At 49.0% G+C, this 15814-nt stretch overlaps 2 protein-coding genes and 1 long non-coding RNA gene across 4 annotated transcripts in view; 1 reads left to right on the top strand and 2 right to left on the bottom strand.

The window, feature by feature from the left end:
- The window catches only part of SEC13 (SEC13 homolog, nuclear pore and COPII coat complex component), a 32597-nt gene extending 24224 nt beyond the window's left edge, over positions 1–8373 (bottom strand). Inside the window, exons 1-4 of one of the 2 annotated variants that reach the window (XM_045861843.3) lie at positions 8231–8373; positions 5087–5131; positions 2771–2886; positions 49–200 (exon numbers count right to left, since the gene is read on the bottom strand). In XM_045861843.3, coding sequence (XP_045717799.1) covers positions 49–200; positions 2771–2886; positions 5087–5131; positions 8231–8233 — 316 coding nt within the window. In that variant the 5' untranslated portion in view covers positions 8234–8373. The other variant, XM_045861844.2, reaches the window with a different exon arrangement.
- On the top strand, positions 495–15599 carry LOC135364526 (uncharacterized). The gene is made up of 3 exons (XR_010411793.1): positions 495–597; positions 12542–12624; positions 15470–15599. It is a non-coding gene; the product is annotated as an uncharacterized LOC135364526 (long non-coding RNA).
- The window catches only part of ATP2B2 (ATPase plasma membrane Ca2+ transporting 2), a 203895-nt gene continuing 200579 nt past the window's right edge, over positions 12499–15814 (bottom strand). The window contains exon 23 of the mRNA XM_054504605.2: positions 12499–15703. Coding sequence (XP_054360580.1) covers positions 15392–15703 — 312 coding nt within the window. The 3' untranslated portion in view covers positions 12499–15391. The remainder of the gene's footprint in view (positions 15704–15814) is intronic.

Raw genomic sequence — 15814 nt, 5'->3', positions numbered from 1 at the left:
GCCAGGCAACAAGGCCCCGCCCACCTGCTCCTACCACACTCACTGTACCTGAGGAGTCGTGTCCTGTGTGCTCGTGCGTCTTCTCCCAGGTGCCATTCTCCTCCTTCCAGATAATGACTTTCCGGTCATAGGAGCAGGATGCCAGGATGTTGCCATACATGGGGTGGGCCCAGGCCACTTGCCACACAGGACCCTCATGACTACAAGGGGACAGGGTCAGAGGCTGCTCAGATGGGTCACAGGAACCTGCAGTGCTCTGCCAGCCACTACCCTGGATGGACCTGAATGGCGTTCTTGGTAGGCAGATACAGCATCTCAGGACAGAGCTGCCTGAGAATTTCAGAAGGGAGAGCTATAGGAAGTCACTGCCAAAAGAGACCTTTGTTGGGCACTGAAGATCCTGAGGCCCAGACGTCACAGAGGCCTTGAGAACAAACCAGGACTCTGAGCCTCTCTGTCCCGAGCTGACAGGCCCCTCCCTCCCCTGACCTGCACTGCAGCCAGCACCACCTACACGGGCCGTCCTCAGGAGAAGCCTCTCGGCCTATTCATCTGCGCACCGGTCAATGCAGGCTTCGCACCGCAAGTGCTCAGGAGGTATGTGTAGAGTGAATCGCTACTCATCCTTCCAGATGGGTTACCTTTTCGAGCAGGCACTGTTTCATGTTCGCTACTATTCTCTTACTTTAAGGTCAGGTCTCTCCTCTGCTCCTCTGATCTTTATGCATTCCCCTGGTGAGTACTATCTGAGCACAGACCCGGTGCTGGGCTCTGTACTGGGGCCGTCTCTCAGGCCCAGGCAAGGGTGGGCACCCAGCACACAAGAAGTGACACGGCAGACAGGTGACGGTCCCAGCTCTTTCACCCCCACTCCCATTCTCTAGCTGTTTGACTTTAGGCATGGGCCACGTCCTTTCTATGGCTTAGTCTCCTAACGGAGATATCAGCAAGACTTCTTTCACAGTGTGCTCATGAGGGGAAATATAGGTGATAACTCACATAAAAAGCCTGGAACAGCGCTGGGCACAAGAAAAGAAAAAATTATTCATGCCTGTCAGCTGGTATTGCTGCTCCCTGTTCACTCCTCCAACCCAGGGCTGCAGACACTCAAAAGTGTCCTCCTCCCTCCGGCTGGGACAATACCCAGGCCTCACAAAGGAGCTGCCAGGGAAACTCTCAGGAGACGAAAATGTCCTGCACCTAGCAATAGTTTAAACTGAGGCAAAAAGGGACGCCTGGGTGGTCGGTTAAGCGTCTGCCTTCAGCTCAGTCCCACATCGGCCTCCTTGCTCAGCAAGGGGCCTGCTTCTCCCTCTGCCTGCCTCTGTCTCTCTGATAAATAAAATCTTAAAAAAATATATATTAAAAAAAAAAGTATATTAAACTGAGGCAAAAAAAGAAGGGGGTGTGAATTTTTTATCCCTCTGACAGTGCACATCTTTTCAGTGTTAAGAAAAACAGGGCAGGTGTGACCTCCTCTGGCAGGGCCGGCAGCAGGCTGCACAGGGCCAGTAGCATCTGACCCCTCAGTCACTCCATTTTTGACACTCAGGGAGAGGGGGACTTCTACACCCCTCTCCCCAAATGGCTACTTAGTTATGCCTTAATTCAGTTAACAACCGTGTACCGAGCTCCTACTTGTCAGGGCTCTTAATTTCTCCTGTGCAGTCTGCTGAAGGCTTTGGTCCCTTCTCAGAATAATGGCTACAACACATGGAGCTAGGATTATAAAGGAAAGCCAATTATAATGAAATACACTAATATGTATTTAAAATGTTAAAGACGGATTTATAATATAGTGATACATGTGCTTCTCTGTTAGCACATTAACTAACAAGCTCTAGTGGCAGGTCTAATAACCACTCTCACTTCAAAGTAGTGATAAGCCTAAGTGCTATTTTGAGAAAACTGTAGCTGGAATGTGATACGAAGATATCTGTGTCTTCTACTGGTAACAAAGTTCCAGGTGCTCGGAATACTACTGTCGTTTCTGGCCTACATCCATCATTGAAGGAAATGCTAACTAGCTGAGTCACTGACAATAAAGATGTGATTTTTTTTTCTCAGCCCCAGTTCACCAGCCCCTGAATTCTATCCACAGAACCCTCGGAGATCTGTGGAACCCAGGTTAAGAACTCCTATTTATTTGAAAGGCAGTGGGCTGGGGGAAAGCAGTAGAGGGGTAGCCATAAAAATGAGCCAGGATCTCAAGAATCTTGTAGGGAGAGGGGAAAGCAAACATTTGTAAATATTCACTGAGTATCTGCCGTGGGCATGCAAATAGGCAAAATTATAGGACTTATGTAATTACTAATGCATTCTTACATTAACATTATTCTTCTTTTTATTACATTAACATTATTCTTACATTGTTGCCTTTGAGTGACACTTTAGATCATGTTGGCTAAACTTAAAAAAAAAAAACAACCAAAAAACCAAAAAGTTCTTTCCCACTTTTAAAAGCAGCAGTAGCTACTGAAGACATGCTGTGAACAGGCTCTACCCGGGAGGAGGCAGCAACACCCCACTGTGAGGGTGAGCAGATGAAGTCTTCGAGAGGTAGACTGACTCTTACCCAAGGTCTTCTGGTGGGTTTTTGGGAAGCCAAGTTGGGATTCATCCTGCTGAGGACAGCTGCCTGGCTGGGACCGGTGTGTCCTCTCTGCTAAATGCACTGTGGGGCTCCTCTGATCTGGGTTCTCAGCTTTTCCTGCCATGTCTGAGAAACCCAACCATTCTGAGAACCTCACCCAGACTTGGCTGCACTCACCCCCTGAGGTCGGCAATGAGGATCTGTCCTCCATTTCGCACATCGAAGATTTTGACAGACCTGTCTGATGAGCAGGTTGCTAGGCGGGTGCCATAGTAGTCCATCTGGGCATCGTGCTGCAAAGGGAGGATAGCTTGGGAAGCCTGCAGGCTGGGTGGATGGGAGTGGGGGAGTCACCAGGACAGAATCTAGTTTGGACCAGAGTTCACCTGAAATTAATCTAACCTCAAAGCAGCATCACTATCAGGCAACAAGCTAGCATCTCGACATTCCATTTCTCAAGACAGGCCATGTCATTCTGAAAGGGACAAAAAAAACCATACCTAGCTGCTTTCAGACCCTTTACATACACAGGGGAAGCCGTTTCCAATCCTATTCTGTATGGTGGGTATGGGAGACGAAACAGTGGCTAGCTAGCCTCCTTTTTCTTCTTCCTTCCTCAGGCCCCACCATGTTCTGAGGCTCTGTGGGCTACTGTTGAGCTGCAGGTTCAGCTCAGCCCCAGACCCTGGGGCTAACGCTGATGCAGAGGAGCAGCCTCTGAGGGCCCGGAGGGCCCAGTGAGGTCCTCCACAATGCACATCTGGCTTGGGCTCCTTCCTCCACCCATGGCCCTAGATCCTTTGTGGACCTTTGTTCCTGGATTTTTACTAGACCTTTTTCCTAGTAGTATGTCCAGTACCCCAGACTCTCCACCCATGCCTTAAATGTCACTAGTCCCACCACTGATGAGCCAACCTTCTCGATGCTGATTGGCCATGTAGACCTAGGGCCGGTCTCTGCCTACAGCTCTTGTCTATCTTGTTCCTCTGAGCCTCAAGGCCTGCTGTCCCACTGCACATCCTGGTCCTTCCTCTTTGCTGCCTATTCCAACAGGTGGCATCTTCCTCAGCTGTCTCACCTTGGGGCTGTCAGGAACTATCAGCTGTCACTCTTTTGGTACTCAGGAACAACTGACATCCTTTCAACAGAAGCAGTCATTCTGTTTGCTTCAACATTCCTTCCTCACCCCCCTGAGAAAAACATCCTGACTCTTCTTTGGAAGTCAACCCCCCCACTATGCTAGGTCTTGGCTTCTTGGAAGAGATGCACTGCAAGTGTTTAGATTTCTTAGGTACTTCTCCTGCAGAGTGCTGCCACACACTTTAGGAGGAAGTAAGGCCCAGTACCTAAAAGATTTAAATCCTACCTCCTTACCTTACCCTGCTGTCTGGAAAAAATGATGTAACTTCCTCGAACCTCAGTTTCCTTCTTTTTAAATGGGGCTAATGGTGGCATCTACTTTAAGGGTTGTTATGAAGGTTCACTGAGACACTGAATGAAAGTATATGGCATGGGGTCTGACACTTAGTGAACATGCAGACATCAGCCGTTGCTATTTTGCCTCATCTGTTTCTCAAACCCAAACTACACAAGTAGGTAGCATATCCATTATTTTTTCCATTTTAGCTATGAGGAAATCAAGGCCGGCTCAGGAAGAGTTCAGGAATTGGCTAGGGAGTCTCAGATTGGATTTTCTTACCCAAGCTACCACACTGTCTCCAAGAAGGTGTGGTTAAATGACTGTATTCAGGAAACATATACAACTTGAGACCAGGCCACCTCTCAGAAGATGAAAAGCAACCATTGGTGGGCAGGAGCCCTGAGATGAAATGCTGTAAGCTGACTGACCAGAGTCTTGCTCAAAGGCTGCCTGGACTGCTTGGCCCTGCATGAAGCAGAGTCTGCATCTTTGCTGCTAGGGACTTTAACCTCTGGACCTTCTCCCACCGCCCTGTCCTCTGATACTGAGCCCCGTATTTATCTCTCAGGAAACGCCCTGAGTTAATGACTTCTGGTTCAAAGGGCTTTGCCTGGCCCACTGTCTGTGGTGGTCCTACCTGGCTCTGCTCTGGGCTTTCACTGTGCCTGCTCTTTGCCCTTGTACTAAGTTACCTTCCCATTCTCTCTTCTTTCAGCCCCCCTTCCAAAGGGGCTAAGCAGTGGCAGCATGGGGAAGGCAGGTGGGAAGAGACTACTGTCAAAAGTTTCACACTGGCTTAGCCTACATCCCAGAGCAGGTTACTTTGTTGGCCTGGAGACTGAGGGACTTGAGCCATAAACCATTCCTAGGTTCCTCCTACCAGAGAGTGACCAGAATGCCCCAGCCCTGCCAACATGGCAGGCATTGCTGGGAGACTGACCATATGTTGAGGCCACAGCCTGACTCAAGGGTGCAAAGCCACACTGGATTCATGAATGATCAACAGAAATGTTTCCCCTGCACTGAAATGCCCATAGCTATAGCCCAAAAGGGAAGGCTCAAGGAATACTTACAATCATGTCCTCATGGGAGGTGTCCACAGTGTTAATTACTGACACCTAGAACCAAAGATACAGTTGGTAAATGAACAGATGGCAGTTAGAATGCAATCATCTTATTAAAACTACCAGTCATTACCAGGGTTCTTGACTGCATTTGTTCGTTCACTCATTAAACATTTACTTTAAGTACCTCCTTTTTGCTAAGCACCGTGCCAGGGACCGGAGATATAGACATAAATTAAGTATTCTTGCCCCCGAAAATCTTGTACAGAAGTAACCCTAACATGGAAAGATAAGTACTTTAACAGAAGTTTACATGTACTATAGCGGCCTGAGGAGCTGGTGGTGGTAGGAGACATGAACTGAGGTTTAGATGATGAGGAATTTGCCAGGTGGCACAGGGGAAAAAAAAAAAAAGTATAGTCCAAGCAGAGGGAATAACATGAGCAAAGAGGGGAGAATGGCAACCAGTCTTCACCACTTTTAGGGTGAAAAGGGACGCTGGGGATCTATGGCTGTTGTTCCCGTCCTGGATGACAGGGCTTCTGATCTCACAGGCAGTTTTGGGCATATCAGAGTTAATACCTAAGACCTGGAGAACTGATTCAAGGGGGACTGCTCCCTGGTCCACCACCTATGACAGATCCTAGGCTGTCACCTACTGGGATCCAGGGCTGAGCAGCTTATGGGGCTGGAACAGAGATGCCATGGTCATCACCCTCCCACTCACTCTAGGAGGTCCAGCTCAAATTATGCTCCCCGCCTTTTTTAAATTTTATTTTATTATGTTATGTTAGTCACCATTCCCTACATCATTAGTTTTTGATGCAGTGTTCCATGATTCACTGTTTGCGTGTAACAGTGCTCCATGCTATAAGTGTTCTTATCAGCACCATGCTCTAACCAACTGAGCTAACCGGCCAGCTGCATAAGTGTTCTCCTTAATACCCATCACCGTATGCCCCCCCTTCTTGAAGATTCCCAGATTCCCCAACCAGCTGGACTCCTCTGAATATCTGAAGCACTGAATGTCTACAACACTTTACACCCTTTCTTCTCTCAACCAGAAGGTGAGCTCCTTGGATCCAGGGTCTGTGTCATCCACAGTTCTGATCTTTTCAAATCACCCTGCACAGTGCTTTGCAACCAAAAGGAACTCAGTGACTGCTTGCTGAATGAATAAGTAAATGAACAAAAACAGTTTTACTTTGCTCAACCACTATTCTTTTTAAATTCTGGGGATAGAAAAGAGTTGAAAGGGAGGTTTCAGTTTGGAACTGATATTTCTTACCACTTCCCCCATTTCATCTTTTTCCAGCACAAGCCCTGCAGGTATAAAGTCTGACTTGACTTTTCAGAAAGGTGGACACTGGAAGAGGACAGGTGCAAAGCAGTTCAAAAGGTACTTATCAAGTAAGCACAGGTTCTCTCATCAATTTTGAGACTTCCTAATAAGTGGACCTCCAAGGTCTGCAGAGGCAAGATAAAGAGAAGCGTCTCCTACTCTTGCCAAGCTGTCTAGGTTACCCAAAGTGCTTTCACATGTGCACCGGGAAGGACAAAGGGCAAAACTAATTGGAGCGGTCTGATAACTAAGGAACTGAAGGAGTCCAGAGAAGAGGGAGCACTTGCCGAAGTGACAGAGCTGGTTAAAGGAGGAGCCAGAAAAAGAGCCCCACCTGTTAATTCTCAGCTCACAAAGCTTTCCACTCCACTACGCTGCCTATCTAGAACATAAAGTAGCTGTTACACTGAATTCCCTAAATCAACGGCCAAGGGCTAAGCAGAGTCAGGAAAAGTTTCCTGGTAGTTTCATTCCAGGTCACCAAAGGGCCTTAAGGATAACTAGCATGTATTTTTAACCACTCTCATGCACCAGCCTGGATGTTGAATCATACTTCTGAACAAGTTTTTTTTTTTTTTTTTTAAGAAGTCCTCCCCCGCCCCCTCCCCCCCAGCACCTCACGTTGTCTGGTCCTTTTTTTTTTTTTTTTTTTAAGTTATTTATTTATTTGACAGAGAGAGACACAGTGAGAGAGGAAACACAAGCAGGAAGAGTGGGAGAGGGAGAAGCAGGCTTCCTGCAGAGCAGGGAGCCCGATGCGGGGCTCGATCCCAGGACCCTGGGATCATGACCTGAGCAGAAGGCAGATGCTTAACGACTGAGCCACCCAGGTGCCCCTGGTCCTTGTTAAGTAGTAAGAGTCAGCCCTTAAAACATTCAGCTCTTCAGAATTGGTTGAAGAGTTAAAATTTCATTTAGAGAGAGCTGAGTATCGAGCATAAGAGATTCTATCTACTCAGCAGTGGAAGAATCAGGGGCCTAAAGAGATGAGTAATTTCAAATCCTGCAGGGCAAGAACTAAACCCAGTGTCCTGACTTCTGGTTCATCCAGGTTCCCTCAAAACCCCAGGCACACCCATTTTCCTGAGAGCTCTGGTTACCTGAACCCCTACTCTGGGCTTTTTTCACTTCACGCACTTTTATTCATTAGTTACCATTCAGTCATTCACTCAATGAGTAAACGTGGAATGACTGTATACTGGATACCACAGAGACTTAAAAACCCGAGTCCCTACCTTTAGAGCAATTTAGCTCATCCTTACATCAGTTTCTTGAATTGCCCATCATACTTCGGGGCCCTACGCCTATGTCCACATTACATCTCTGCTGGGAGAAGTGGTAGGTGGTAGAAGGGAGTGGTTAAGAGGGTTCGAATCTCAGTTCTGCCACTTAACTAGTAGTGGAAAAGGCTTCACCTCTCCGAACCTCAAGCTTCCTCATTTGTAAAGTGTCGATAATAGCAGCACCTATTTTGCGGGGCTGTTAGCAGGCTGAGATTATGAACAACGCCTGGAACTTACGAAGGGCTCAGGGTACAGTAGCTTCTACGGTGTTCTGGGTTTTGTTTTCAATTGTTGGAGGAAGAGGAAGAAATAGGAGCGAGAGGCGCGGCAGCGGCGCGGCCCGCAGAGTTCCAAGAGGTTCCGCGGCCGCCCTCTGACCTCCCATTCCGAAATGTTCCGAGGGGCAGAGCCAGAACCCCGCAAACCCCGAAGCGGCGGAGGGGAGCTGAACGGCCCCAGCCCGGGGCTTGAACCTTGGCACGGTCAAGGAAGCCGGGAGAGGGCCGCGTCCCCGGTCCCCACACTCACCATGGCTGCGACAGCAGCAGCTCCCGGCCTCGGACGTGGCAGCTCCCGGCGGCGCCCCGAAACAGCTCACTTCCGGCGCCGGGCGGTGGAGCTGGAGTAGCCGGGTGGCAACGCGGTCCGCTCGCACGAAAGTTCCGAGCCTTTCCGGGGCGGCACCCCGGGCGGCGCCCCGCCCTCCCAAGGCCCCTCCCCTTCTGTGTGCCGACTGCGGGAGACTAAAGGGGTGGGGCTCCCGGGGTGGGGCTCCCGTTTCCGTGGCAAGACTGATCCCGGGGCTTTTGAAATCGGAAGCTCTAGCCCATCTTCTCTCCTTTTGCTGAGATCTCTACACGAAAGGAAGGATTCATAGCTACAGCTTCACCCGCCTGCCTGCGGTTCTGGGTGCGACCGGCCTTAGGATGAACATTGTAGGATGAGCAATTTTTTGGGTAGTGGGTAGACCGACCGGTCCTAGTGCTTGCTTCCTCGTTGTTAGTCCCTCCTCAGGACCCAAAGCTGGGACCAGGGCCAGAGAAGGCCAGGGAATGCCAGCTACCAGAGGCTGAGCCCTCTCACCCTGCCCTCTCCACGCCGTGGGACCCAATGCCTCCAAACTGCCCCTTCCCCACAGTCCTGGGATCCTGTGAGGTAGAAACCCCAGGCAGGGTGGGATCTTAGCTAGGCTCCTGCAGCTAGAACTGAGGACCCAAACCCCAGTGGCCCCAGCCCCTAAGTCCCGGGCTTTCCACAAGCACACGGAGAATGCTGTACTGCTGGAGGAGGCCTGGGAGCTCCCCTCAGCCACACACGCATGGTCTGGCAGACCTGGACCCCTCCTGGTGTTAAGGAGTCCGGGGACCTAGGGTGGAGCCTAGGCTCCCCTTGAGCAAGTCACAGTCCCTCAGTTTCTCTCCGACACTGGACGGAAGAAACCTAGCTGGAGATGGTCACTGCTGGAGGGATGATGTTAAGGTTCAGAGAGTGTGATAGACCTAGACCATCAACGAGCTTGGGAGAGGGGGCCAAGGGTGTGGGGTCTTACAGAGTTAAGGGCTGGGCCTCCAGACAGCAACTCACCCTTCCACCCCTGCCCCAGCTTTCAAGATTATTCCCCTCTAATGGAGAAATATTGCGGGGATGTTGGGGGGCGGCACTTAAAGTGGAGCAAGGGACAAAGTGGGTGGGGCTCTTGGGTCTGCTGTTCTTCAAGGGACAAACCCTGGCCTTCCATCTGTAGCTGCACCATTGATTCTCTGGTGCATCACTTCTCTCTGAGCCTTGCTTTTCTCAAGTAGGAAACAGGGACAGTGACATTTTTGATATAATACAAATATAATGCATGGGGCATAGTTGTTATTCAAGGAATTCCCTGGTATAGGCATTGAAGTTGGAGAGATTGGGGATTTGGGATAAGCAATGCAACTGTATCTTATTCATTAAGATATCTGCTGGGGGAACTGAAAGGTACCATAATATAGAGGTTTCAAGTGCCAATTCTGGTATCAAGACTGCTGGGAGCACTACTGTATCTTCTCCTTTCTAGCTGGGTGTACCCTTCATCTCTCTGAGCTGCGGTCTCCTCTTCTGTTAAGTGGGAATTAGAATACCTACGCGGAAGCAACGTTGATGTTGGGAGTAAATGGACTCTGGGAGGTGAAACCGTTTAGAACTTGGATGGACCTATATGGTGCTTAATCTGAAGATCAGTTCTCCCTGACAAGGGTTGGCCTTTAGTGTATGTGCGTGCGTGCATGAGTGTGTGTGTGTGTGAAGATGCACGTGCACAACCCTCAACCTTTGAGCCAACATTGAGATAGTTTCTTGGTTTGGGCACATTCTTGTTTTCTGCTGATGCTCAGTAGAGGTTTGCAAAGTTCAGATTCTTCGGATGCCAGGCTCCCTTCTGCTTCCCCCCTTGCCAGTAAGGGATGCCACCTACATCTTTTGTCCTATTACCTCCCTCCAGTTGATCCTAGACCCCAAATCACACCATTCTTAGCTTTCCCCAATATGTGCCCCTACCTCCCCGACCCACTGTCTCCAAATCTCTTCCTCTTCCTCCTGAGGCCTCTTCTCCCAAAGTCTTGCTCTTTGGGACTGCCCACAGTTCCTCATGGAAGGTTAATGACTTATGGCAGGTAAAACTTGCTCCCTTAAGTGGTGGAAGTTTGAAAGATGTGATGTGGTGGAAGGAGAGAGACCACCCACCGAGCTGTGCACCCTTGGACAAAGTGCCTTTCCCTCTCAGGGACTCCGTTTTCCCAAGTTCAAATCCACGGAGGGCGGGGACCCAGGTGTCCTGCGGAAAAAGGCCTTGTGATGTGTACCGTGTCTGCGTTTCCACGTGTGCATTTATTGTTATTGCTCAGGATAGTGTTGAAAAGGCAGACAAATCCCATTAATTACAAAGAGCACAAGCCAGAGATACAGAGAAATAAAGAGTGTACAATAAGAGCACAGTCACTTCCCAGCCCCGATTGTCCCAGAGCCCCCCCCAGAGCCCGGGCAGCTTGTGGAAGCTGGAGCGGCACCATTTCCTCGCTACTCTGTTATAAAATATGTGCACACAAGAGTTAGCAAAGTGTGGCGACCCCCAAGAGGAAAGGTCCGGAGGGAGAGCACCACAGGCATTACAAAACAGACTTAGGGGGCTGAGAAGGTCCCAGAGCAGCCTCAAAGGTCTTGTTTTTGGTGGAGGGGGTGATGGCTGATGCCCAGGGCCTGGGACCCCCTTCCCTCTACTTGGTTGAGTAGGATCTCTACATCACATCAGGAGAGCTTGCTTTAGAACTTGGAAAAGACCTGGGGATTTTCTGCTGTTGTTTGATAGGCCTTGGCTCTGGAAGACCCGAAGCCTTCAAGAAACGCACCCCTCCCATCTTCTAATGGGGTCTCAGACACTATGGAGAGAGTTTAGGGTGGGAGGCATGTCACAGTACACCCAGCTGACAGCTTCCCATAAGTAGAGCATGAATGGGTTGGGGGGGTCAGGGTGGTGTGAAGGTCCAGGAAAGAAATTGCTGCATCTCAAAGGACCTATCACACAACCACTGAAAAAACTTTGAATAAAGAACAAGAAGTGACCCCTCCCACCCCTGCCAAAAAAAAAAAAGGCAGTTCCAGAAAGGGAGATAGGAATAAAGGTTTCTTCATGAGGAGAATTAGAAATAAAAACAACTGGGCCACACAAATCTGGTAGCTCCAGGTGGGGGAGAGAGCCCTCTTCCTCTTCTGGACTGGGGCAGATGGGGGGTCCACCCCAGCATAACCACGGTGGGTGACTTTGGGTCCCAAACTGAGATTGGGGTGGGGAGCTTGGTGGCCTCTCCTGGTGACACCCTTGCTTAGGGTACAGGTGAGATGGTGGGAGGAACTTCTGGCTTCTGGCTTCCCCCCAAATTTAGGATGCTCTTTTTGTTTCTCCTGTCTAGTTTCTCCTATCTTTGTTTCACTCTATCTAGTGACCCTGAGTGAACGGTACTTACAGTGGCAGAAAGGAAGCCCTTTGCACATAGAATGACAGGGCCCTTGGGTGGGGGAAGGGCAGGGGTGGAAGACTTGGCAACATTTTAAAGTTTACTTAAAAGATTAGCTGTGAGACAATAACCAGGACATTTTGTTAAAAAAAGAAAAAGAGGGAAGCGTACTTATCCCTCCTCCACATGATAAAACATTATATAAAGCAACAGTAATTAGAACTGTATGGCTGGTACCAGATGAGACACCCAGATACGGGAACAGAAGAGAAATTCCAGAAATAGACCCGAATCTATATAAGCTATCAGTATGTGGTACAGATGGCATTTCAGCATGGTTGGGAAAAGAGCAGCTATTCAATAAGCAGGCTACCCAGGATGAGACGGGTCCAGAGTCCCTGGCCCAGTACCGCCATTTTCATTGGTCTGGTCTCAAAAGCAGGGCACCCTCCCTCTTGTCTACTCTGTGTTCTGGTTGGGACAGGGGGGCGAGGGGCCATGGTGAGGGGTTGGCGGGAGCAACAGAGGCTGCTTCAGAGTTAGGGAAAGCGCTGCCTGAGTCACAGGGAGGAAATATTCCTCCCTGCCCACCTCCAAAGGTGGGCGATTCTCCAGCCCCAGGGGTCACTGAATGGGCCCCCTGCTCTTCTCTCATCTGTTGAGGGGAGACAAGTCGCTGAGCTTAGACCTCAGAATTAATCTGCTATCTTCTCCTGGAGCCCTTGTCCAGAGGACAGAGAAGAAGCTAAGTGGATGGTGCAGTCCCAAACTGGAAAAACATATATATACATTACAGAGTATATATTTACTGTGTTCTGTTTGATGTTGGTTTTTTGCCTTTTTTTTTAAACCACAGACATTTCAGAACCACGCTGCAGGAGTAAGAAGAGTCAGCAATTGAAAGCATAACCATTGCATAGTATTAAATGAACAGAGACGGTGAGTTCTTTATTTACAATTATTGTCTAGATAAAAAAATTCATAAAAACAGATGAATGGTCATAAATTATTGACCCCCTAATGGGGTGAACTGCCAAACGTACCCCATGCTGCTAGATATAGGACGCAGAGTGCAAGCTTTATGTACTACAGTGAGTTTTGACAAACCAATCATTTCCTCTGTGTGTGTGTGTGTGTGTGTGTTTGTGTGTAAGCATCCATCATTCCCGACAAGAAAAGACCAACACTGAGGTCGGGTGTCCTCGGTCACTTCCACTGCTCCCTGTTCCCTAAACTAGGCTATCCGCTCAGAGAAGGCGCTCCTGTCTTCCCTGTGTCCCGGCTCCGAATGAACAGGGAGCGTGGTGGGCAAGCTCAGCTTTCCTGCTGTCGGGGAATGAGGTCATGGACACAGGACTGGAACCAAGAAGGTGGGGAGATGGAAAACCTTGAGAAAGGAAACTACAAAAAATACCACGTTCCAAAGCTGCTCCAGGTTTTTTCACATGTGCAGGTCTTTACTTTCTCAGCAGGAGAACAACGGGCTGGCTTTTGGCGGTGTTTGTATTGGAATCCAATAAGCACATCTGAGGGCTGGTCACCCCTTTGGGGATGCAGTTTCCTCTGCTGGGTACATTCAGAGAGATTCCTTCACGACATTCAGGTGATGCTCTCGCACACAGAAGGTCCTCCTTCTAGGAAGGTTTTGCCAGGTGGGATGGGCTGACTTGGGATCCCAAAGCCTCAGGTTCCTTCACAGCCACCCAGCCGTAGGCCCTCCCAGCTGACTATGGCTCTTTTCCCGAGTGGCTCTCATCTTGTTTGTGGAAGAATTCTCTGGGCCTGGAGAAGGGAAGGGCTGAGCTGACACAGAGCAACCGTGGGAAGGGGTCAGTATGAGGAATGAATTTTGCAAGCGAGGTGGAAAGTGTTTGGTTTTCCTCAAAGCATGGGACGTCATCGATCATGGTATTCAAAATGTCTTTTGCACTGTACAAGTTTATGGAAAAAGATTGTATGCTGAAAAGTCTCAAAGCAAACTTTGTATTAAATACAAAAGTTCTTTTATGAAAAAAGCTGATACCCACAAAGTGCTTAGCAGTTAAGAGGCTGACGTACAATTAAATAAGCTCTCATTAAGTGGGATTACTAGTGCTGTTATTGTCTTGGGGGAAAAATAACCACCTTTTCTCACCTGTGATACTGTAGGGTTTCAGAATGGCTTTCTGTCTGGGAAAGCAAGACTTGCTGTCAAAAGGCTACAGTATATACTGCGACTACAGGAAGACAATTTGGTTTAAAAATCACACTGAATACATCTCAATATACACATCATAAGGTTCGTTCGGATCTAAATAGTGCAGAGAAAAAGGCTATTCTTCTTCAAAAATAAAAATAAAAGCAGCAAGCCATAATGATCCTCATCCAGTATGCCAACAGCTCATACGCTGCAATTTATAAGTAAATAAACCTCTAAATTCCTAAAAAAAAGAAAAAATCAACAGAGTAGCATTTATAATATTGCAACACTACCTCAACCTCTGCCCAGACAGTGCCAAAGAGAACTTCTTTTTGAAATGCTCTTAGTAAACTCAAGCGAGTTTCATCGAGAGAAAAGTCTTCGACCAGAGCTGGGCGGACCCCGTCACCCCCGGGCCAGGCCCGCTGTTAGTGCTGCGAACCTAAGGAAGCCTTCTCTCTTCCTCTCCCTGTGTCTACGGAGCATGGTGTTAAGCCCTCCGATGGATACTCCTCCTCGGTAGCATTTGGCTTCTGCCTGAGCCTCCCGCGGTAGTGACATAATTGAATGGAAACAGCAGGCAAAAATCAGAGCATGGCTATTGTAAAACATCAAGGATGCAATCCAGGGAAGTGTCTGTTGGGCTGAGCTGTTTATATAACATCTCGGCCGCCAGTGTTCTTAAACTGTACAAATAGCCAAAGACGTTATCTACAGGTTTGTAAACAAATTACATTCTTGTTTTAGGACATAAATAAGTTAAAATAGAGCAATTTAAGCGGAAACAAGGCAACATGCCGGCAAAAAAAACTTTATATATCCGTGTGTGTGTGTGTGTGTGTATATATATGTATATATATATATATACATATATATATACCTATCTATATGGACGTATACAGTCTTGGAAAAGTATACGTTGATATAGATACAAAGAAATGGATATAACCTCGTGAGTGTCTGTGAAGTTCTTCGGTTCCGTTGGTGCAAATTTACTAGGTGAGTTAAGCTCTGCAGTTTCAAAAAGTTGTTAAATTAACCTATACAACTGAGACCATGCTGCGCAAGCATTTCAAAAACTCACAGACCAGTGGATTGGATAAAGAGTCTCAGAAAAGAGTCTGTCTGCAGTTCCCGCCTAAGAAAACAAACAAAAAACCCTCCCCGACCCCCCCAAAACCAAACAAGGGGAGGACTGGAAGTGTACAGTACATTCATGCAGGGGACGTGGTGGCCTGGCGGGTGCACGGCTGGTCCGTGTTTGGGCGGGAGCCAGGAAGGGCTTGTTCTGGGAAAATCACTCACTCCCGTAAGCCTCCCCCCCCCCCCCCCCGGGAGATCCCGCCCCTTGCCTCAAAGTGTAAAAGAGTTCAAACAGCATCGCAGCCAGAAAAAGGGTCTGTTGGGTGGAAATGTTGGTTTTCTTGCCAGTATTTGGTTTCCTGTTGTTGCTCCTTGCTGCTTGGGTGAGCTGGGTGCCTGGATGGGTGGGGCCCGGGGGTGGGTGGGTGGCGGTGGGGTCCTCAGCTAAAGCGACGTCTCCAGGCTGTGGATGGGGCTCCCTGGACTTGAAGAGGTAGCTGATTTGCTTGTGTCCGTCGTTAGGTTGATCCCGCTGTCGATGGCGCTGTTGTTCTTGTTGAGCGATGACGGAGGGCTCGAGTTCTGCTTGAGGGCGGCATCTTCTTCCAGGTCAGTGTCGTCAATAAGGGGGATGTGGGGCTGTGAATCTTCGATCCGGAATTCGGGGTGAGCCATGAAATTATGGATGGAGGTTCGAGACTCAGGCTTTTCTAGACCTTCATAGAGAGAGCTACGGAACGCCTTCACGACGCGAATCTGTAAGGGAAGCACAGGGGTGAGAAGCACTGCCCTGGGTGGGGGGGGCGGCAGCCAAGCTGGGGGGGCGCTCGGAGGAGGGGTGGGGGGAGGGGTTAGGGCACAGCGGGC

Source organism: Mirounga angustirostris, unplaced genomic scaffold, assembly GCF_029215605.1.
Source record: "Mirounga angustirostris isolate CCGP_5_RB_7025 unplaced genomic scaffold, mMirAng1.0.hap1 SCAF_1, whole genome shotgun sequence".
NCBI lineage: Eukaryota > Metazoa > Chordata > Mammalia > Carnivora > Phocidae > Mirounga > Mirounga angustirostris.
Note: the sequence above shows the minus strand (reverse complement) of the source record. Positions and strands in the feature narration are given on the sequence as shown.